Raw genomic sequence first — 22,709 nt, 5'->3', positions numbered from 1 at the left:
ACACACAATGTGGAAATAGCAGTCCTTATCAGTAATTAGCTGGAAAAAAATCTGGGAACCCATGCACTCTGACTCTCATTCTAGCAGAGCCAATAGATATATACACAACTGGTCAACAGCAATCAAGCTACATTTAAGAGCTAGCATTGTTTGGTCAGTGTTGAAATCCTTATTCCCATCATCTGTGAGCTAACAGCTCCTCTGGGGCAGGCGCTAAGTGAGGCTGCTGCATTAGTGGTTTTATCATTGATTTGTTGGTTCGCTGATGCAGAAGAGGTGTTTGTTTCCAGTAATCCAGATTAAAGCAAACAAAGCCTCTGTAAACTGTCATATCCATGGTTTATCATCGTCAACCTCTTTGGGCTTAGTGCTACTATTACCCAAAGGAATGATGGCAAAATTATCTTCTTGATCACTCGTCCCATTTAGGGTTGCAGCTAAACTGGAGAGGTGGGATTCACCGAGGACTGGTCACTTGGCTGACAGAGAAACAGACAACCACACTCTCATCTCCACAGAGTTGTCATGTCTCCAGACCACAGGAGGAAAACAACTAAAGTATAGAATATTAATTTTACTGCAGTGAGACTTGTTTCTGCAGACAATTTTATTTTTTTAAATGTAAAAAAAAATAAATAATAAGTTAAATTCCATTCAGCATCTTTGGGATTGACTAAAATCTTAGTAAAGCCCACAAAGGATACATCATCCTACAAACAATTAGAGAACAGATTATGCATCTCTGTGTCCCACATTGCTATAATTGCCTCCAAACTTGCCACCAGAATGATCCACTGGGCTGTTTTGCACTTATTCTCCTTTATATACGTGATCATTTCTTTTCCTTTTTTTAAAAATAAACATTTTTTCAAATTTTATTTCAAAATGTAAAATATCTTTCACCTCATCAACTTTTTCCACTGAGGGAGAACATATAAGGAGTTTTATCTCTAGCTGAAGCTAATGCAGACAATCACGTGATTAAGAGTGGATTAAGAAGAAATTATAACTGCCGGATTTTTCTTAGATGGGATGCAAACAAAACAAGACTAAGAAAAAGAGTTCATATGGACTTGGTCCTCAAAGGAAAGCCTTCTTTTTGCAGGTCTCTAAAGGGCAGGAGAGATAAGAGGCTACCAGGACACCTGAGCCACATGCTCATCTTATTAATATTGCATGGGAACGACAGAGGCAGTCGACACAGGTGGTAATAGGATCCTCCCATTGGGAACAGTGGGAGATTCCCCCAGTCCTTCCCATCATCATTTCAACACTACTCACTCACTGCTAGTCAAATGTCCTCATGAAGTAATCGTGTTATGCATAATTAGAAGCGCTTCATGTCGGAGATGATACACTGGACAGGAGAATTTTCTCAGACACTACAGGGAATGAATAATAGGAAGTCACTGCTGTTTGATTGGGGAGCTCTTTTCAGCCGCTTGTCACCACTGACTGACAGCCACATAAAGCTTCTGCTAATCCCCCGCCCTCCCCTCGCTCCCAGATTCACATAGTCACCGGTGAAAACAGCAGGTTAAACAGTGCAGCATTTCCCCTGCATTATGTCTCATTGCTTTCATCCTCTGCCCGCCTTGTTAAAAGCAACCTGGGCGGACAGAATACCAATGACAGAGACAGCGTGCAGGTCTGAGATAACAGCTGGCGGCCAGGCGATCAGAAACCCAAACCCCAACATTTATCTGCCGGGAGCGCAAGTAACAAGAGCAGCAGCACGGAAGACGGTCCGTCAGTGTTTATTTACAGAGTATTTACAGTCAGGGGGAAAACAGAGAAGGCAGCGTGGTGATGCATGTCACCGAGCTACGTCTGCGCATCCTTGTAGAGAACATCTGCCACCAGGGCTCGCACTGCGGCTGGATCATCAGCATCTGTGGAGGCGAAACACAATGTGACGGTTACCGCTGAAACCGGAGTACTGACATGTGACCAGATTAACATGACTTCACAGGAAATGACTCCACAAACGTTCACGGTGCATTCAGGCACGGTCTGATAGGCACCGTGTCAGATTACACAATTAGGAAAGCCATACATTATGGCCAGGACTGATGTCACGTTGGACATCGACCAATCACAGCTCGCAGCCTTTCACAACCTGTTGATGTCATCGGGATTAAACAGAAATTTACACAAACAAAGGCGCAGATCATATCGACTGTTTCAAGCTCAAATGGAAAAAATATTAGCTTGCATCTCCTATCGGGAAATCATAAGAAAGTGAAAAAGGCTAAAAACCCCTAAATGTCAGCCTTTTTGTGGAAGTAATAATCAATCATCATGCACATTACATTCATAATGCAAATATTTTAGTTTATACTCAAGAATATTTGCTTTAAACCTTTAATTTGTGTTATTATTTGGCAGACTTTCAAATATAAACCTACTCATCAAACCAGCACATTATTGTTTTTTGAGACACTAAGATGCTAAATTGCATTTGTTTTCCTAAACAGAAGAATTAGTTTTAGTGGTTGATTATTATTTATTCCTGATTCATTTCTGGCTTCTCCGAGAAGTAATACATTTGTTAAGCAATGTATTTTTAATATGATTCTGCAGTATTTTTGCTTGTGAAACGTCTGTATTACGCTTCTGTCATTATCCGATGTAGAGCCTACGATGTAACCTGCACCACTGCCGGCAGTTATATCTGGGAGAGCTGCTTAACAGCGATGTGTAGTTACATTTCTAGGGAGGTCAGGTTATGGTGTTCTGTAGATTTAACACAGAAGTTTTAAATTCAGTGTAACTTCATGCTAAAACTTTTGGAGTATTAAGTAGTATTAGAGGTGCGGTAGAGGGGCAACAATGAGAAAACCCCTAAAATAGGATTGGTTTTACAGTGGAGACCACTGACATGTTTTCCCTCACCATCCTTTCTGACTGTTTTCTGTCATTTGGCTAGAGTCAGTATTACAGCACAGTCTCAAGAGTCTAAACAGTCTGGACAGGGCCGTAGAAGGCCTTAACACATCAGCAGGACAGGTAGCTGCTCCTTTGTGCAAGGAAGAATAGGATGAGCACTGCCAGAGCAACAAAATGACCTTCACAAGGCCACAAGTGTGAATGTCTCTGACCAACAATCAGTGGGCCCTGTGCTCGCTGCCCGGCATTATTGAGCGTGATTGGCATTTGCCATCGAATACCAGAATTGTAAGTATAGATGTAAATATTTGGGAGAACAAGGAGAAGAGACTAAGATCTTCTGCACTTTTTAAATTGATTCCCTTTTTTTAAAAAAAAATTATATTTTTATTGAAAAAGGACTTGTTACAAGAAAGTGCATTGATATTATTTAGTCAAAAAAAAAAAAAGAAGACTTTTTTTTTTTTTTTTTTTTACATTCAGATAACAAAAAGTGAACTCGGTGGCTTGACAGTGTATACATAATGCAACATGTTTAACTTATTTACATAAAGTACATTCAATACATATTATGAAGTAGAGGGTCGACCTGACATTGTACAATACATGGGAGATACACCAAGCAATTCATTGTCTTTTTGAATTTTTAAGGAGAATGTCAATTTTTCCATTTTAAATATTTCAAAAACCACACTAAAACAATCCTCAAGTGTTGGTGGAGTTGGATTTAACCACTTCCTGATTATTGATTTTTTGCTGGCCACTAATAGCGCTTGTAAGAGTTTTGTGTCCCCTCCCCGGACCGAGCCAGCAACCAGGCCCAAGTACAAATTTACAAAATTAATATCAAATTTTATCTTAAAGACCTCACACAGAGTTTTATGAATTCCCAGCCAGTAATTTTTTTAAATTAGGACAATCCCAAAAGATATGGTAATGATCCACATCTTCTCCAGCTTTCCGTGGTCCCATTTTTATATCTAGTTTGATAAGGGGTTTTGAAAAATCTAATAATATTATTCTATTTAAATTGATTTGTAATATTTTGCCGTGTGTAATGCTTCCAGCATTTCTTTTACACATAGGATACGAAGGTGAAGTCATAGCATTGGATTTGAGTGCAGGATTTTAAGCTGCAGTGCTCTAAATTTGGTACAAATCATTATTCCAATTGTCCTCTCACATACTTTCTGTGATCTCAATTCCCTCTCTAACAGGTCTGTCCCAGTTTAGGATCACTAATCCCACAACACCCACTGAAAATTTACACAGCATGCTTTTAAATGTCAGAGTACTCAACATTTTTAATACAGTTGTTTACATAGTCTGTTGTCTGTCTCCAGAAGAAAAAATACCCTTCATATTGAATCCGGGCTGTTAACTGGGGTGAAAGTAGATGCTATTTCAGCTTTCCCTCCAATGCGTTGCACTGCCCTCCAGGCCTCGATTGTGAAAGAAATAGAAATCAGATTTGAAAGAGGCCTTAAGCATCCACTCATTGTACTTATTTCAGATCACTTATGTTGGTGGCCTGTAGGCCGACGGCCTTGTTGTTGGTTGCACATCATTAAAAAAGTCCTGGAAACGGCCACACCACATGCTAAAAGGAATTTTTTTAAAACCCCAGTGAATCTTTTAGAGACGGCACTGTGCTGAGGTATTCTGTGTGTGACTATCAGACACTATTGTTGGGAACATCTGCCCCTAAATTTCAGAACCTTCTGGGAAACAGCTGCAGATTAAGTGAGTTAATACATCAGTGAGCAGCTATATTTAGTCCTGAACTGCACACTGGATAAATATGACTTTTTGTGGGCACAAATGCCTAATTTCACAGTCAGCCTCCCACCTTCATCTCTACTTTGATGTCAGGTGTGCGCCGCCTACCTTGCACTGCTCAGCAAACATCGCTGACACTTTACAAGCTGATGTTTGAACTCCTCCATCACAAATTTGAAAATGACCACGTAGGAGCAGCTAATTTAGAAACCTTCCCCTCTTTGTGATGGAGAACTGGCAAACTCATAATCAGCGCTTGGCTAAAGGGAGCTTATTAAGGTGAAAAAGCAGCAGGGGAGCGCCTCAGAGCTGCTGCTGACATTTCAAGGAGGTCAGGGTGAGGCAGCTAAAACCATCGACACCTACAGAACAGTTTACCTTCTTTTCCATCTTCACTTTTTATTGTGTAGTTTCTTTAAACTACTGGAAATTGTAGATTAAAGCAACGGTTAAAGGCACATTTTTACACTAATATTGTGTCCTTCCTTCTTCATTCTTCACATCACACATTTTCCACAGTGGGTTTGGCAACAAGCCTGTGAAATCACAGTCAAAAGAAAGACCACAGGCCCAGAGGCTGAATTATTAACGCAGGCAGCAGGAAGCACTGCTAACAAAACCAGCAGCACTGATAAAAAGTAAACTGGAACGTGCGTTTTCACCTGCAGTCGTGACACTGCAGTAAAGCTCTAACAGAGATTTCTGACGTGAAGCTTTTGACAGGTTGGTCATCCATGCAGACCAACAAGCATGAGCTCATCTGTGATTTAATCACTTCCCTCCTCCCTCACACGAAGCGCAGAGACTAGATTTATGTTCTAATAGCAAAAGGCCTTTGACAAAGGAAATTAACAGGAAATAAATAACCACTGTGTGCATCCACAAATGATTAACCTGAATCGAGTTAAGCATCACATTTGGCAGGAGGACGACATGGAAATGCACAAAGACCATTTTTCAGAAAGATCATCTGTGGGCTCTTGGATTCCACCGCTCTAAAAATACTTGAGTCTTTTCAGCTCGGAGGACTCAGAGCGTGTGTTTACATTCGGATGTAGAGAGAAGAGTTTCTCCTATATCCCGAGCGGGTAAAAATGAGAAGTTTGATACTCCCTCTGATGTATCTGCTGAATATAAAGTTGCCACCAGCAGCTGCTTAGCATGAAGTCCTGTTCTGACCCCTCGTAGCGAGGTTAGAGTGGAAGAGTCTGAGCTTGAAGGCAACACAACAGATGAGGAAGACGACTGGAAGCGCAAGCAGGACCACGGTCATTTACTTCTCCCCACATTTACACTGTGTTGCACCGTGACTGTGTACTCTGCACCAACTTGAGGCCTCTAATGGAGAACACCGGGCAGAAAAAAACTCAGCGACACGCAGCTCATTTTAACCACATATGCTGTAGATGGTAACTGTGCTTTAACTTCAGCTATATTTGCATGTAAAGTGAGCAGTGAGAGGGAAAGGCTGGGCAATAAACAACCAGTTTTTATAATACAGCCAGAAGCAGCTAAAGTGTATGCCTGCAGGAGGAGAGCATAAACTCACACTAGGGGGCGGTAATGACAGCTACGTGTAGAAAAAGCCACAAGACTTGAATTAATACTCAATTAATACCAAACGTTACATCTAACCAGTTTACAATATCCTAGTTATATTTGTTTGGTGATCAATAGGAATTCTTGCAGAGACTGTGCTGCAAACTGTTTCTTTAAAGAAGAGTAAGAACTTGCTGGCAGGGCCTTATTAGTTGTAAAGTCTGTCGGTGGGGTCATTTCTTCCTTCCTCCTCATCAGTATTCAGATCAGAGCCCCATTTGGGCTCTTATTCACCCTCAAACTGAGGAGGTGTGTGCTTGACTCCAAACACTGAGCTGCCGACGTACTTACCGACTCCCAGCATCTTCAGGTGGCTTTTAAAGCCAGGCTTTTCCTCCAGCACTCTCAGCAGGTTGGTGGACTCCATGCGCTCCAGCTCCACCTTCCAGTAGATGTAGATTTTGTGGTTGAAGCTGACATAGACGAGGCAGGGGCCGTTTTTGCCCTCCTTACACGTGTACTGACCTGCAACCAGAGAAAACCTGAGAATCTTACACACAGTTTTTACTCAACAGGTGGTGGTGGTGATGGGGGACCGTGCTATGTGAATACAAATAAACACATCAGCAATCCTCCGCTGCCGGGCTACTGTAGCCTCCACACAACAAGTCTGATCTGTCTGAGGAGCTGAGAGCAGAGGGGAGTGAGGCCTGAACACTCAGCAGGTGGAAAGCAGCAAACATGGCTGGAATCAGAGATCTCCGGAGTCTTTTGTCTCTTTCTTTAATCCACTTAAAGCTGCACATGTCACATTAGGCGCCTCAGATTAACTGTCCAAATACTGCAGAGAGATCTGACAGCACAGATAAGAAAGACAGAGAGAAGAGAGGAAGAAGAGCTCAAAGCAAGGCGAGGCTAAAGTTCTATGCTGCCATCTGGTGGTGCAGGTTTGAAATTCCACCTTTGTTTGAGGTTCCAAACGCCTGGACTAAGGTAAGAAATCAGGTTGTAGAGAGCACGAAAACTGCAGTGAGGCCACGGGAGTGAAAATATATGAAAAGTCCAGAGGATTTCCAGATCTTATTTGAATTGTAAGTGTATTAAATATTACTGTTGCTTAGCTACAAAAATGATTTTCCACTAACCTGCAAAATGTAATGTAACATGTGGGAAAGCTGAGATATACTGATGACAATGCAGTCAATTTCTAAAGGGTTCAGTCATTTAATGTGAGAACCTTCAGTTTTCTGGGTGTAGGTTAAAGAGCTGTTCTTCACCTGGGCTCACGGTTTTAGCTTGTTATCTTAGCTTGCTGTTATTTTGGCTCTGGCCCAGTATGCACATGTTTGTGGCCCATGAACTAAAAGGAGTTTGAAGTTCGAGCCTGAGAGGAGTTGTAGCTGAGGTGTTGTCAAACATTTAGGTACCTTAACCTCGAATCCAGAAGTGTAAAGCAGATTATTTCCTGCTGAGAGAGGAAAACAGTGGAAAATATTCCAGACTCCTTCTCCCCAAACAGTCAGAACCTCAAGTGAAAAATAGTTTATCTGCATTAATCTGGAGCTGTGTGGACAGCCTGAGGGAAATATCTGTGTCTTCAGCTGCTGAAAGCTCCGCTGCGAGAGGCTCAGAGACACATTAAGCAGAATCAACAGATTTATGGATGTTCAGCAACTCCGCTAATCCAGAGGATTAGAAGACTCCAGGTGGATTTACCTGCAAACATGTGTAAACGATTTATAGAGCACAGATCTGAGCGTACACATGTCTGTTTATTATTTATTCTCTTTGCCTTAAGCTCACCATCAATACTGAGCTGATGTGTGAGTTAACGTGAAAGCCAAAAGTGTGTCACATTCAACAGCGAGCTGAAACTCGCATTAGAAGTTGGAGAAAGCTGCAGATTTAGATCTACTGTTGGAAAGTCCCGAGTGGCGCTTCATCGCATTAGCCGAAAACTTGATGAGTGTCGCGACGGTCACAGAAATACGACGGCGGAGCAAAAACGAGGAGGAGGTGGTGCAATGTCCCTCACCTGCACAGAAGGCGTTGACGTTCTCGTCGAACTGGAACCTCACCACGGTCCGATTATGGTCGATGATGTAGGTTTGACCGTCCCAAGCACACGCCACCACCTCCTCTCTGCCGTCCCCCTGGAAGAAGACACAGACGCACACAGGGTTGCTGCATAGCTGAGCGCACACACGAAGGCAAACACACATTTCTGAATTAATTCAGCATGTAATCGAGTAGCTGATGGACAAAAAACTAAACTGGGACTAATTAGACCAGCCTGCATGTGATTTTTAGGTAATTATGGAGGAAATGCCACAAAGTCACTCAAATTCATGCGTCTGAAACTTTCGGTGAAGTCCTTAACTCCTCTAGTTTTTCAGTATAAGACACTGTGCTATTCCTGAAGAGCAAATAGATGGAAATGAAAAGTACTTCCAGATCTGTGTTTCCATACATGACCTGTACCTGCTGATGTTACATCTGTCAGGCTGTTCATTACATGAGGAAAATAACCGAACAGGAAACAGGACCTTCTGTTGTCTGGTAAAAGTTTTTTAAGTGAGCAGGGTAAAGGGTAAAAATCTGAATTTGGATGGGTGTTGTTCTTGCTGTGGTGGCTTAATGGAGATCAAACTGGTATAGTATAAACTAAAGTGACTAACATGAAATACCCATGAGTGCCGAGAAGAACAGAGAGACTTTCTCGACAGCAGCTGCATGACTGCGATGTCACGTGTAGCCTACATGGGGGATTTTATTTTGAAAACTGAATGGATTCTCTGTGCTGTTCTTACATCTGACTTCCTGACAGCTTTATCTGCATTTTTACGCACAGAGTTAAATGAGTCCCATCAGCTCCAACAATTTCTAATAAGACACGTAAGAACATTAAAAACAGACGAGTTAACAAAACATCTGTTTTTCACTGGAAACTAAAAAAACAAAAAACAAACAAAAGGTTTATATTTGCTAAAAGTTGAAAGCGTCCACGAGTGTCGGCCTGTTGCAGAGACTCACTGTGACGTCGAGCTTCTGCAGGGCAAACAGCTGATGATCCACCTGCACCGACCACAACAACTGCTCCGAGCTGTCCATCAGCTTCAGCGTCCCTGTGAAATGAGAAGGCAGACAACAGGTCGGCCTTAAAAATGGTTAAAAATAAATCAACACGGCTAAAAACTGCCGTTGTGTACAGGCGCTATAGAAATAAAACTAAAGCTAAATTATTGCCAGACTGTCATTATCAGATGCATTTTAGCAAACAACTTAAAAAACTCCTCCTCTTGCTTAACTGGCTTGTTCTAGTTGGTAGAAAAGCACAGACTTCTGCACAGAGATAAAAAAAAAAGATGTAAAAGTGTTTAAAATTCCCATCCTACCATCTAAAGTACAGAGAGCAAACAGTCCACACGTTGACGACTCTTCCTTGGATCCTGTAAAAAAAACACAAAAAAACAGAATTCATCTATTAAAATGCATTCAGCCAGTTTTTTGTGAGTTTTTTAAAACCATATCAAACGCACTTTTATATGTTTTTACTGTCACACCGATCGCAGTATGAGAGGAAATCATTTGCATCATCTGTGTTTCTGCATCTCAGCAGGAAGCTGAGAAGAGGAGACTTAAAGAGAATAGTACAATTACAACACACCTAAAGAAACCCACTGAGACGAGACTCAGCTGCAGTTTAAAAGTGTTTCCAGGTGAGCGAGAGGGACCGGGTGTACCTGCAGACGCCTGCTGTCCCCACATTATTTACCTCATCAGCGACCCAGTAAACAAGCGTGGGTGCGAATGTAAAACGATCCGGCTGGTAAGAGCGTCTACCTTTGCTAATGCTGCCGATGAGATGAGTGGAAACATTCTTGTTGTGTATCCGCCCGGTGGTCAGATGGAGAACTACGTCTCTGGAGGGCCCCTCGCTGTAGGGAGGGAAATCACGTTAAATTAATCCAGTCCATCAATCACTTTAACTGACACTCACATTATAATGGAGGAGGCGTCTACCTCCCAGGCGTGGCGGGGGCGTCGTCGCCAGAGTCGGAGGAGTCCTGTTGTGTCCAGGAGCAGAGCAGGATGGCGTAGCCGCAGCCTGGCTGAGACACCATCAGCTCAGGTAACCCCTCTGGACCCGGGTTCACTGTTAGACTGTCCACCTGCAGAACAGCCAACACCATGTCACACCCTGATTATTTATTCAGCTTAAGTCTCATCTATGGAGGGCCTTGAGTGCCCAAACGCCCTTTTCCATCAGTACCTACTCGGGTCAGCTTGCCATAGTTTTATGGGTTTTCTGTTAGGTCATTGCACCTGTACCAGGTACTTTTTTAGTACCTGCTCCACCAGGGTTCCAAACGATCCAAGGCCAAAATGTGAAGTCAGCAGACTGCATTCCACCAGATGGCTGGTCAGTGAGATCACTCGATGATGAGTAAAGAAGGTGTCTCCTTCACGAAAATCAAAACCACCGTTTTTGAAACCGGGCAACGGGGGAAACGTTCACAAAAAACAACGATGTGCTCCCCGAGTCTTGACAAAAAGCCACAGACTGAGCAGCAGGTATATCACTGCTTTGTTGTAGCGTTCATGTCGCACAGTATTTATGTCATGGGACGCTCGGACACATTGCTAAAAAGACCCCACGCAAATTAGGTGGTACTCTGTTTTTAATGGAAGTCGCGTCAAGCCGATCTGAGTGTGCAGTTTGTGTTTGTGTGTTATGTTAGCGTCTCTTCAGGATTTGTACTGCACTCATGCTGCTGTCTCACGTGGACCACCTAGTGGTGAAAGTTTTCATTAAAGTTTGTAGAGAAAATATAAAGTAGTTGATTTATAAGTTGCACCTTGCTGGCACTGGACCCTCTTTTGTGTTCAGAAGTGCTTTAATTCTTTGTGGAACAGATTTAAAAAGGTCCTGGAAACATTCCTCAGAGATTTTGGTCCATACTGACATGATAACATCACACAGTAGCTGCAGATTTGTTGGCTGCACATCCATGATGCAAATCTCCCTCTGCACCACATCCTAAAGGTGATCTATTGTACTGAGATCTGATGACAGCCTGTGGAGTACAGAGTACATGAGGAGATGTGTGCACTGTGGTCCAAGGGATAGATCTCGTCCGGAACAATACTCGGGTAGACTGTGGGGTTTAAATGATGCTCAGTTTGTACAAAGGGATCCACAGTGTGCCCAGAAAATACTATATATACATATTATACAAGAAATAATAATTCACATGCTGGTAAGAAACAACACCTGAGCTCACCTGTCCCTCCAGAAGCCATTTCTTCAGCAGAATCAGCTGACCAGGCCCTGCATCAGAGCTGTCAGACGGCTCCTCCCAGCGAAAGGCTCGAACCACTCGGTCTGTATATCCCACCACCAGCTCGCAGCGCCCATCTCCATCTGTATACACGCACATGCTACACTCAAAAATCACAAAAATCCACATTTACCACAGAAGAATTTAGCCAGAATTTACCAATATCACTGATGAGGATGACTTTGGTGTTGGCGGGAATGTGCTGGGTGAAGAAGGGCTTCTGGTCATCAGGTGACTGAAACTCGTGCTGGCTGGATGAGTCTGCCTTGCTCGCGGCGGCAGCTGTGAGGTCAAAGAGGTGAAACCAGCCCTCTGCGCCCACGGCAACCACGAAGTTCTGTCACACAGAAAAAATACAAATAAAAACACGCTGTCACATCAAATCTTAAACTTTAAGACAATAAGCAGCTTCTGACTTCTCTGTCCTCACCTTTCCTTTGTTGCACACATCTCCAACACCAACGCAGGTCAGCTGGGAAAGCACAACACACCACATGAGCCACAGATCACATAACACAAAAGGGTTTTTCTGGCACCTGCACTGACCATGCCCACGCAGGACCTTGTGATCCAAGGTTTGGAGTCATCGTTCTTGTAAACAAGCAGCTTTCCGTTGGTGTCTCCTACGACCAGCTCGTTCAGCTGCAGAGAAGGGAGACAGCCGTGTTAATGGAGCAGTTGAACAATTAGGTAAAGCAGGTCATAAAAAATAGTTTTACTCTTCTTTATCAAGACAAATTCTAAAATGAGAAGCTAAAAAGTCATTAATTGTGAGACAAAACATCATTACATTTTGCTAGGAAAATGGGGAATAGAACGGTTTGTGTTTGGAATCACTGTCATGCTGATAAACAGAGCCACTGCCAATCAGATGTTTTCCAGGTAATTTGGCACACCTCAGCAATGGTGGATCAAAATGTGACTTCTCTGGCAAGACACTGGCTGAAACCCAGCCCACACCACGACTGTGCCTCCACCGTGTTTCACAGATGGGTGAAGACACTCACTGTTGTACCTCTTTCCTGACCTCCATGAAGGCTGAAGATGATTTAAACCAAGAATTTTCAAATTTGGATTTACCACGCCATCAGACCTGTGCACTGATTTTCAGTCCAGTTCTAGTGTAATGTAGCATATCTCAGTCTGACAGCCACCTGACTCTTCATCAGCTGTAGATGTAGACAGTTTTTTTTTTTTATTTTAAGGACGCAATGCTTTAAGTCTAATTTAAAGTTAAAACGGGATCTGTGCTAAGTTGTAAGTCATGTGCAGACACAGCACTGATTCATCCCTTTAGTTTGGTGCCTTTTTTATTGTTTTTTCAGTCAGGTAAAAATGAAAAAGATCAGGAAGCAAACAGCACTCAACTGAAAATAAGTAAAAAAGCAGTGTCCGAACAACCCAGGAGAACTTGAAAATATTACCAGATTTTTTAAAAGTTCTTCCTCTTTGGAAGCAAGACGGAGCAAGAAATGAGCGGTGACGCAAGACTTATTATAATAAGAACAGACTGCAAGAAGTCTAGTTATCAAACCATAAATAAATATATTACTAAATATATTTAGAATTTAATTTAAACATTTAAAAATCTGCACTCAAGAGGTCTGAGAAGACAAACCAAACATTAACGATAACAATAATAAACAAAAGTTAGCTTAGCTTCCGTACCGAATCGTTGTCTGCGTCTCCCAGACAGATGGCGTGAGGAAACAGAGTCCCTGTAAAGTCTAAGCTGACTCGGTGAACATAGTTCAGAGAGCGCATAGCTGATGGTCTTTGTATTCCCTTTACGGCCGCTGATTTACCGATAAACTGCTCTGGCTACCTCATTCACACGCTCACCGCCTCCTCCTAGTAAACAAAACCACGTGACCTAATATCTACGGGATCTTAGCAGAGACAGAAAAGGGGATCCGCAAACCAAAGCACCCATCTGCCTGGACGTGTTCCTGTTTCCACATATATATTTTATTAGTAGTCGTAAAAACCTGTGCGCGCATGCGTATGTTTGTAGAAAGAGAGCGTTAAAAACTGAGATGGTTTAACTTTGTTCATTAATACGCTGTGAAGTACTGACACCTGGCGGTCAAAGAGCGTACATGCTTTCAAATAGTTTGATTTTCGCTGTTGCCTCTGTTCTTTGTCTTTGATGGGCACCATAACAGCAAAGAAAATTACATTATGTACCCAGAACATGCACCTGAAGACTGTTTGAATCATCCCCAAGTCTGTGAAAAAACAAAGTAAATCTCATCATCATATCTTATTAATGTAAACATTTTGCAAACAAACACCATATTCATTCGTATCAAAGCGTGAAAAGCACCAAAACGGACACTAAAAGTGAGGAAAACTAGCTATTAAACATAAAAATAAGCTAAAATTAGAAAAATGTTATTTAAACATGCAGCTGTTCTTAGTGCACATAGTGCACATATTATTTATTAATGCAATTTGCACTTCTCTCTTACACAGTGTCAGTCTTTTGAACTAAATTCGGGTTTTTTTTTAATTTTTAATTTTTAATTTTAACAGTGTTGCTTATCTAAAACAATTTCTCTTGTGGAATCTATCTATCAATCTGAAACAGGGCAGGATGGGAGGATTTACTTCTCGGTGATAACGTCCACTGCTGTCCTCTAGAGGGCGCCCGTCAATTACAACTTTACCTGTAAAGCATTAAACGACGCAGGCGTGAGGGAGTTAAATCAGTGTGAAGCCAAACATTCTAAAAGAGAAGAGAAGCTCCACTGCAGAAGAGTTATTTTAACCTTTATCAGCCATAAATATAATTCAGTGTAAAAAAAAAACAATACGTAAATAATGATACTATGATAAATTGCGTTTATTTTTGTAGAGCTGAAGTGTTTATCGGTCTTCCTGGGTGACTGAGCCCGCCACAAAAACAAACTGAGAGATAATCCCTCGCCCCCCCCCCCCACCACCACCACCACCACACACACACACACACACACACACACATACCACCACCAAAGAAAAGAGGGAAAAATACAGAAAGTGGTTAAAGAGGGAACTCGGGTAGACAGATGTCATATTAATTATTACACCCGGCTTTGAGTGGAAAGCCCCTCGAGTAAAGTGAGTGCCCTCCCAGCCTCTGGACGACCAGCAGCAGCAGCAGCAGCGGAGAGAGAGAGAGAGTCCTCACAAAGCGCTAATTGGACTGTGGAAGCCCGCTAACAGCGTGGATATGTTTCAGAAAGATCGGGCAGGGCGGAGGGGCGAAGGGGGGACGCTGAATAGGACCCACGCCTCTTTTCTAAACTCTCCGGCTGGGCTTAAAAAAAAGAGAAGGAGAAAGTGGAGGTGGTGTGTGTGTGTGTGTGTGTGTGTGTGTGTGTGTGTGCCTGAATGTGAATGCCACAGAAAAATTGAACTATTTATGGCAATCCCCTCTATAGGCGCGCGTGCACGGGTGCCCAGAATAAGGGGGAAGAGAAAAGAGTGAGCGCACACACACGCACGGGAAGAAGTTCACCCGCAAAAATTGAACCCCAAAACAATCCTTATTCTGTTTAGTGCGCAAAGTTTTGCGTGCATGCGCAACGACGCGAGAGAGCGTGTTGGAGTTTGTGCGTGTTTTCTTGTTGTGCATCTCTTAGTGCCGCAGGAACCGCACAGAGAGTCCAGTTACGCGCACAGACCGAGGATTTGCGCCTCCTCGTTCCGCTTGTACTGCCGATGATGCGCGCAAAGTGGAAAATTTTACAAACAACAAAAGTCCCGCAAACGAGCGGCTGTGTGTAAAGAAAGAGCACAGACAGGGACCAGAATCAGGATCGGGCAGTCGGGCAGAGAGAACGTCGCACATTTCATTTTGTGAAGAGATTTTTTTGCACAGTTTGTGTTTTCTCTCGCTCTTCTTTATTTTGGCTGACCTGTAAAAACAAAAAACAAAAAACAAACCCAAAACAAAACACGTGACTTTTATCCACCTGGTAATGCGTCAGACTGAGTTCGGTGTGGACTTCACTGAGTCTGTTTCACCTTCTCGTAAAAAACCCCCTCTTCTCTCACTGTTTGTTTAGTGCTTCAAGTGGCACGCGTCAGGCGCGCGCGGCGCACCGGTACCGGGGCAGGAACCCAAGGTGTATCCACGCGACCGGAGGGCGTGGCCAGCCCCTCAGCCAGCCCTGTTGAAAAGCAGTGGCGTCTTTCTCCGAGAGCTCAGAGCAGCTTTGAGGAGCGCGAGGCAGCATCAGCGGAGCTGGGACTGCCCCCCTAACCAATAGCAGCACCCCCCTCCACACTGGAGCAAGTGCGCGACCAGCGGCCACACCACGTGAACGGCACGAGCGGGACGCGCTCCCCAAATCTCTGCGATTCTTCAAAACTTCTGGGGTTTTTTCCCCACGCGCGTTTCGGACCTCACGACCAAAATGGAAATTAACGCGAGCCAGCAGCAGCAGCTGATGCCGCCTGCGTGCTTCTTCTCCGCGCAGAGCGTCCAGCTGAGCGCGAGCGGCGGCGGGAAGTCCGCGAGCAAGCAGCCGAAGCGTCCGCGCTCCTCCTCCCCGGAGCTGCTGCGCTGCAAGCGGCGGCTGAACTTCGCGGGCTTCGGGTACAGCCTGCCGCAGCAGCAGCCGCACGCGGTGGCGCGCAGGAACGAGCGCGAGCGCAACCGCGTGAAGCTGGTCAACAACGGCTTCGCCACGCTGCGGGAGCACGTGCCAAACGGCGCCGCCAACAAGAAGATGAGCAAAGTGGAGACACTGCGCTCCGCTGTGGAGTACATCCGCGCGCTGCAGCAGCTGCTGGACGAGCACGACGCCGTGAGCGCGGCGTTCCAGGCGGGCGTGCTGTCGCCCGGCATGTCGCAGGGATACTCCGCGGACATGAACTCCATGGCAGGCTCCCCCGTGTCCTCCTACTCATCCGACGAGGGCTCCTATGACCCCCTGAGTCCGGAGGAGCAGGAGCTGCTGGACTTCACCAACTGGTTCTGAGGAGCATCCGTGCGAGGTAAGCGCACATGTCACCGCGCTCGTTCCAGGCACCATCGTCATTTAACTCCCGACAAACCTAACTTCCCGTTTCTCCTCCTCCTCGCAGAAATATGGATCAGCTCACTTTATTGCTCTCCTGCGCTTGGGATGGTCCCGAGGAGGAGAAGAACAAGACGGTCCTCCCCGGTCCACCTGACAGACTCAGCAGGATCCCGGAGCCTTAACTGAACATCAGGCCGGAGATCAGCGCTAAAGGATTAAAGGAAGACGGGTCTCCCACATGCATCGTGGGAATCCAAACTTTCTGTGCGTCCCCTTGATTAAAAAAGAAAAGAAAAGAAAAGAAAATGACCCTAAAGCGATTCACGCTCTCAGCACATTAAAAACTCTTCTATGCCAACCCCATCACAGCAGCACCAACTCTCTCTCAGACGCTGACTTCAGAAAAAATGCTTCCAAGTCGCGGATTTATTCTATAAAATTCTATATCAAACGCTCTTTTTTAAAATATATTAAGATATTTTTGTATGTAAGAGATTTATAGATGTTTTGTACACATCCTTTTGTATATATTTTGTCTATATATTTGCGAAGTCGCTTCTATACCTCCTGCCTATGTAGACTTGTAGTCTATTATTCTCTGGCTTTCGTGTTCACGAGGTTTCCAGAGGGAGTTTGATACTCCGATGTTTTATCCTATAGCACCGATGTGTCTTATTTAATAGCAGAACCATGTTATTGCATTATGTCATGTCACAATGATCAAAAACTTATGCAGCTATTGTCCAAACAGAGTGCAATAGCCACGCATTGTCTCTTTATACTGCCAGCTCTATATCCTCTCCACATAAGCGGAAAATAAGAAGTCTTATAACCATATTTTCTACACTCTAGTCTAAAAATAAAACGAGATGCTACTGAATTACTGTTCATGTCTTAATTTTAAAGTGTGTGTGGTGGGGGTGGGTAACTGGGTACAGTTTTCCTTGTGTGGCCATTAAACCCAACATAAGTAGATGGAATAAGTCGAGATAAAAGAGGAGGAGCGCACGTTTTACGCACAATGCATTTTCTCTTTTCTTGTTTGAAGCTGAGCGCAGAGTGGCTCAACAATTTCTATAGCCACAGGTCTTTTACTAGAGAGCTCCCACACTGCTATCTCTTTCTCTTTTGTAATACCAGCCAGCACCTTCAACCCAACAGACGCATTTTTTCACACTCACAAAACGTGCGTAAAAATCCACTTTGTCCCCATTTTAAAAACACACATACACCTCCTCCACCACATTGATGTGGTGAAAAATAAAAATACTGCAGTGATATTTCTCTTAACAGCATGGCCTTAAAATGAACACACCTCTGCACTTAATGAAGCGTCGAGTGAGCTTTTCAATCTTGTCTTCCTTAGCGTCTGTGCGCACGAAGCGGCTGGAAGGTGGATCACCCAAGTTGTAGGATTACAATGACACTATTTCCCCCAATTCAACTCACACCAAGAATTATAATTCAAGTAAACAGGAGGCTTTAAAATTAGCAGATGGAGGGCATGACGTGAGATTGTGAAGTAGAGCTCTGAGGTTTCTGCACAACTGAGTTTGACAGGTAGGGCGGAGGCTGCAGCCGGACGCGTGTCTGGTTTAATGAGTGAATGGGGTCTGAATGGTGGTCGAGTGGAGACACGGAGCTGAATTGGCTGATGGCGTGTGCCTCCTGACAGCAGCATGCCGCTGAACACACAACCACCACCTGGGAGGGGAAAAAACATCCGGCAGAGTGTGTGGGGTTAAAAATGTTGGTGTTAATGTGGGAGTTTATGCAGAAATGGCGTTAAATACATAAATAAGACACATTTTAGTGAAATTCTTTGGAAAACCTCGTGTTTATTGTAAATATGAGCGCACAAACGAGAGTTCGTGGACCACCAGGGGGCCTGAGAGAGAGGCAGAGGGTCCTCCTGGCTCATTCAAAAACATAAATTACTGTCTGAGTTTAGCATTGACCTGCAGACACTTCATTGTTTGGACAATAATTAATAAACAATTATAATATCTATTCACTTAATCTATTTATTAGAAGCACAGAAACAAACAGGTTTCCCCACCTCAAACACTACCGGGCGAGGACCTGCAACACTTCAGATCAAACAGATGATACCTCTAAATTCTGTATATATTTTCTGATGTGAGTAAAATTTTCTGCCAGCTTGGAATATCTTTAAACCCGAATAAAACTTTTCTATCAGAATGACACATGAGAAAGGTTTGATCCCACTCTTGTATGTGCAAATACATCTCTACTTTCCTCGCCTCTTTTAATTTACTTCAAGACCTTTTATTTTGAAAGGCATCGTGAACTTCATTAAAAATGTGATTTTTTTTTTTTTTAAGGTTTTCAAATTTAACTTTAATTCACTAAAAAAGTAAAGTAAGAGAGACGGCAGCCTCCAGCCAAGAACCATCACAGTTTAACAAGTAAACAATTATGATGACTGGATTAAAATTAAAAAAAATAAAATAAAATAAAAAAGACCTTCAACACACAACCAACAGTGAGAGGTCCCCAGACTTTGTCATAGACCTCAGCAGTGGGGGAAAAGCCACACAGTGGTACTTTATCACTCAAGGAACCTATATGGAGTGAGGAACTTTGTTTCTCTAAAGATAAAATCAATGTTTTTGATCGTTTTAAAAATATAAAACGACAACTTAGGGCAAGTAAGGCAAGCCCAGAGAGTGTACACAAAATACATATTTATTATTATAGACTGTAAAAAGATGCATTTAACCTTATAGACTCTATATAAAAGATGCATTTAGGCTTATGGACTTGAGTGTTTTAAAACCAATCTATATGGATCTGAGCTCACTGACTAACGACCCAGTCACATGATGAACTTTACTCTATGTTAACAACCTTCTGGAATCTGAGGAGGACCAAAATTTACAAAATGAAAATCAAGTTGTTTTAAGTAAGACAAAACAAGTGACTGAGCCCAGAAAGTCTGCAGGAAAGTGTTTATTGGAAGGAAGGGGAGGATGCTGAAAGTTACTTTTTTACTTTTTTTAATATTTAGCTGTATTTATTTAGCAGGAACAATGGACAGTACATAATACAAGGCTAATTTCCTCCTGTAGTCTCTGGTAAGAAGACCCTAAAGCTCACCTGCAGCCACATTTTCAAATTAGATGGAGTTCAAAACATGCATCTAAAGAGTTACAATAAAAGCAGTTTTGACTGTTTTCTCTGGTGACATAGAGCTTACAAAGGTTTGCTGCCTGTCACAGCTCATTATGTTTCCCTCGGCGGCAGTCTGTCAAGCGTGCACAAGCGGCAGGAGAGCGCGGCCATATCTAATTGGCAAAGCTGAGGCAAAACAAAGGCTCAAACCACATCAGTTGAGTATCTTAGCGAATATCATTCATCAGTGTTGATTAAGTTGGACTGAACTGGACGGTAGCCAATAGCTCTGCTGCGCTGCTGCATTTTTTTCAAATGTTTTTGTGTCTTTTTTTTAATAAACTCCACAACAATGAGCACTTGTTACATGAATCAGAGCATCAGACTCTGAAACTACAGCAGCCACAGAAGATTTCAGGACCACAGACAGCACTTTGCTGCTCTGTGACGTGATCCACATGCCTCAGAGAAACGACAGAGGCTGGAAACAGAACATACTCAGCACATGTGTGACGTAAAGGACATACGCACAGGAAGAGACCGGCAGCAATGTGACCACCTGAGACTGTGCGATACCAATAAAATTCAGCCACTCGTACAGATGAGAGATGGAGTGGGAAGTGCAGGGTACATTCAATTCTATTTTCAGGCAATTGAAATGACTGCTAAAGGGAGCGCAGTGCAAACAAAGTGTAAAATGTACACACACATGCTGCAGAGTGTTTACATTATTAATGCAGAAAAAATAAAGGAGACAATAAAAATCTGAATCCTTGACAGAAGATAACTGATGGTTTCAGGACTGTATTGAACTATAAAAGGTCAAAAACATTTTGGCTTCCCAAAATCTTGACCCTTGTTTATATTCAAAGTATTCATATGGAAATATGTGTTTACACAGCAGTCGAGGAGAGAGATTGTTTGAACATTACCCCACAGAAGTCCCTAAGGGATCGTCAGTCTAATGATCGACTTATCTTTTATTAGTGTGTCATAAACATCCAGTGTAACTTCTGTGCTGGCGGCTTTTATCAGAAAGGCTTCTGTTATTTTTTAACGTCCAACAACAAACACTTGTCTCTGATGGTCTGTTAAATTACTAAACATTCTGTATTCATTAGTATGTGAGAGCATTCTTTTAGCGAGTTTGTCTCTTAAGATCTTAATATCTAATTGCATAAATATTAGTGCTTATTTATATTTATACATTTTATGAAACCCAAACTAATGCTGAATGTCTAATTTAAAGCAATTTAAAATAAAAGAAATAAGTTTCAGGTGCAGCGGAGATAGCAAGGTATAATGGTTTCTTCCACTCTAAACTCACTCTTGCTGGTTGTTACTGGCAAATTTAAAAGTTAAAGCTAGAAGAGAAATGCAACAAAGTAAGCATCATTTAAAAGAAATACTTTAAATCTCCACCACAAATGTCCTTTTTAAAATCACTTTTCTGTTTGTCATGTCGTCTTTTCATACAAGCAGACGTGGCTCAGCTGAGATGTCAGCCACACAGTGCTGAGGTCAAAGGTTGCTGGAGTCATCAAAAGGGTTGGAAATCACCGACTTGTGAATGAGCATGAAGAGAGGCAGGTAGGCCAAGAAGTCCAGCAGGTCCAGAGGAGGAATGTGCTGCAGCTCCAGTCTGACGGCCACCTCCTGATCCAGGTGGATGCCCCCGGCCTTCAGCTCCAGCAGCAGCTGCTCTGCGCTGATGAAGCCCTTCTGAGCGCCCGCATCGCCCTGCTGGTCCTCCAGGAGGAACAGGAAAAGTTGCTGCAGGAGTTAATAACAATCATAGTTTTTGACATGACCTCAAACATGGAAAACTGGCTCTGGTCTTGCTCTTTGAACCACTTGTGTGTTGTTATTGTGTGTGTGCTCTTTAGTGAAGCCTCAGATTACCACAGGCTGTTTCTAGTCTTTTTTGAGTGCACCTGTTTGCACAGTTAATGCAGTCAAGGTACTAATTGTCAGGAGGAGGAGTAGGGGTGGGAGGGTTATAATCCTTCTGGCAAACACCCCATTGCTGCTGCCCCCAACTTCTCCAGTTAACAACCCTATCCCTAACAGCTCTGTAATTACGAAGCCTCCCCTACCTGGCCAGGGGCTCAGTTTCCAAACCCATGGCTGCAGGCTTTCATGTTCCTCCTGCCTTTCTATTGCTCAGTTCTTCCTTCTGTGAATGAGTACTGGGCCAGCTGGTAGCTCCGTCCCGGTCCGTCTAAGATGAGCCGTGTGTCTCGGGCTGATTACAGGGCTGGGCGGAGTGGACGGCATGTTCACTGCTGGGCACTTTAATGAGATTAAGGCTGTGCTAATCTATGAAAAGGGAAAGGCACCCCTCTCTTTCTCTCCCTGGCTTGCTTCCCTCATTTCTATGCATGAGGGGTGAGTGCCTCTCATAAAAAAAGCTTGCTGTATAAAGGATGCCTTGGAATTACTCTTCAAAGTGTTTGCCAGCATTTATTTCATTATAATTATACCAGCGAGGCCATGAAAAGAGGCGGGGATGGCGTTTGTGGAATAAATGTGACTAATGTGTGAGTTAATCTGATGTTGCATTGAGGACACATCATGAAAACAAACTCCAGAGTGTAAACATGAGGCGAAGGAAGCTTTCACTGCACCTTAGCTTTGAAGAGTCTCACTTCCAAGGATCGGAAGTCCATGCTGCTGATGAGCGATCGCATAAACTCGCTGAAAGGAAAAAGCAAAAATAAGAACATGAGCTGAAAACTTTTGAAGGTTTAATTCTGCCTGTAGAGAAATCACATCCAGGATATCTTCACTTTTAAACTCATGTGTCCAAGTCCAAAGTGAGATTACCCTGATGATGTAATCAGGGTATTTTTCAGGCTTTGGGAAACTCCCAAAAGAGAGGAGTTACGTTTATATCTTTATAAAGCTATAAAGTGGAATCAAAACGGATCGGAGAGCTGCTTTGAAATAAGGCTTTACTGCCAGTCAGATAAATTCACAATTAAAATGTGAATCCAAAAGTAATTTCTTAAACGTT

General features: G+C 43.2%; 3 protein-coding genes across 9 annotated transcripts in view; 1 reads left to right on the top strand and 2 right to left on the bottom strand.

Annotated features, from left to right (window-relative positions):
• Positions 1–577: 577 nt before the first annotated feature.
• On the bottom strand, positions 578–13,437 carry itfg2 (integrin alpha FG-GAP repeat containing 2). The gene is made up of 12 exons (XM_031746302.2): positions 13,218–13,437; positions 12,096–12,191; positions 11,980–12,021; positions 11,709–11,886; positions 11,493–11,632; positions 10,231–10,379; positions 10,051–10,145; positions 9,603–9,656; positions 9,241–9,332; positions 8,243–8,360; positions 6,559–6,732; positions 578–1,892 (listed from the first exon to the last, which is right to left on the bottom strand). The coding sequence occupies exons 1-12, from the start codon at positions 13,311–13,313 to the stop codon at positions 1,825–1,827; spliced, it is 1,302 nt and encodes a 433-aa protein (XP_031602162.1). The 5' UTR covers positions 13,314–13,437; the 3' UTR covers positions 578–1,824.
• Positions 13,438–15,675: 2,238 nt separating this feature from the next.
• ascl1a (achaete-scute family bHLH transcription factor 1a) lies at positions 15,676–17,422 on the top strand. The gene is made up of 2 exons (XM_031746363.2): positions 15,676–16,532; positions 16,623–17,422. Exon 1 carries the CDS (start codon positions 15,950–15,952, stop codon positions 16,514–16,516), a length of 567 nt encoding a protein of 188 aa, XP_031602223.1. The 5' UTR covers positions 15,676–15,949; the 3' UTR covers positions 16,517–16,532; positions 16,623–17,422.
• A 973-nt stretch (positions 17,423–18,395) lies between these two features.
• Positions 18,396–22,709, bottom strand: part of LOC120433879 — a 99,176-nt gene continuing 94,862 nt past the window's right edge. For all 7 annotated transcript variants that reach the window (XM_039600840.1, XM_039600836.1, XM_039600839.1 and 4 more), the window contains 2 exons: positions 22,321–22,390; positions 18,396–21,466 (listed from right to left, as the gene is read on the bottom strand). In XM_039600840.1, coding sequence (XP_039456774.1) covers positions 21,215–21,466; positions 22,321–22,390 — 322 coding nt within the window. In that variant the 3' untranslated portion in view covers positions 18,396–21,214. The remainder of the gene's footprint in view (positions 21,467–22,320; positions 22,391–22,709) is intronic.

The sequence above is a fragment of the Oreochromis aureus genome, linkage group 17 (genome assembly GCF_013358895.1).
Source record: "Oreochromis aureus strain Israel breed Guangdong linkage group 17, ZZ_aureus, whole genome shotgun sequence".
Classification (NCBI taxonomy): Eukaryota; Metazoa; Chordata; class Actinopteri; order Cichliformes; family Cichlidae; genus Oreochromis; species Oreochromis aureus.
Note: the sequence above shows the minus strand (reverse complement) of the source record. Positions and strands in the feature narration are given on the sequence as shown.

Excerpts from the sequence above, each read along its gene's own strand:
- itfg2 (XM_031746302.2), bottom strand. The coding sequence starts at position 13,313 with ATGCGCTCTCTGAACTATGTTCACCGAGTCAGCTTAGACTTTACAGGG. Across the intron at positions 9,333-9,602 it reads TGCTCTCTGTACTTTAGATG|GGACGCTGAAGCTGATGGAC; the intron begins GTAGGATGGGAA and ends CTCATTTCACAG. Across the intron at positions 6,733-8,242 it reads CGTCAACGCCTTCTGTGCAG|GTCAGTACACGTGTAAGGAG; the intron begins GTGAGGGACATT and ends CTCTGGTTGCAG.
- ascl1a (XM_031746363.2), top strand. The coding sequence starts at position 15,950 with ATGGAAATTAACGCGAGCCAGCAGCAGCAGCTGATGCCGCCTGCGTGC.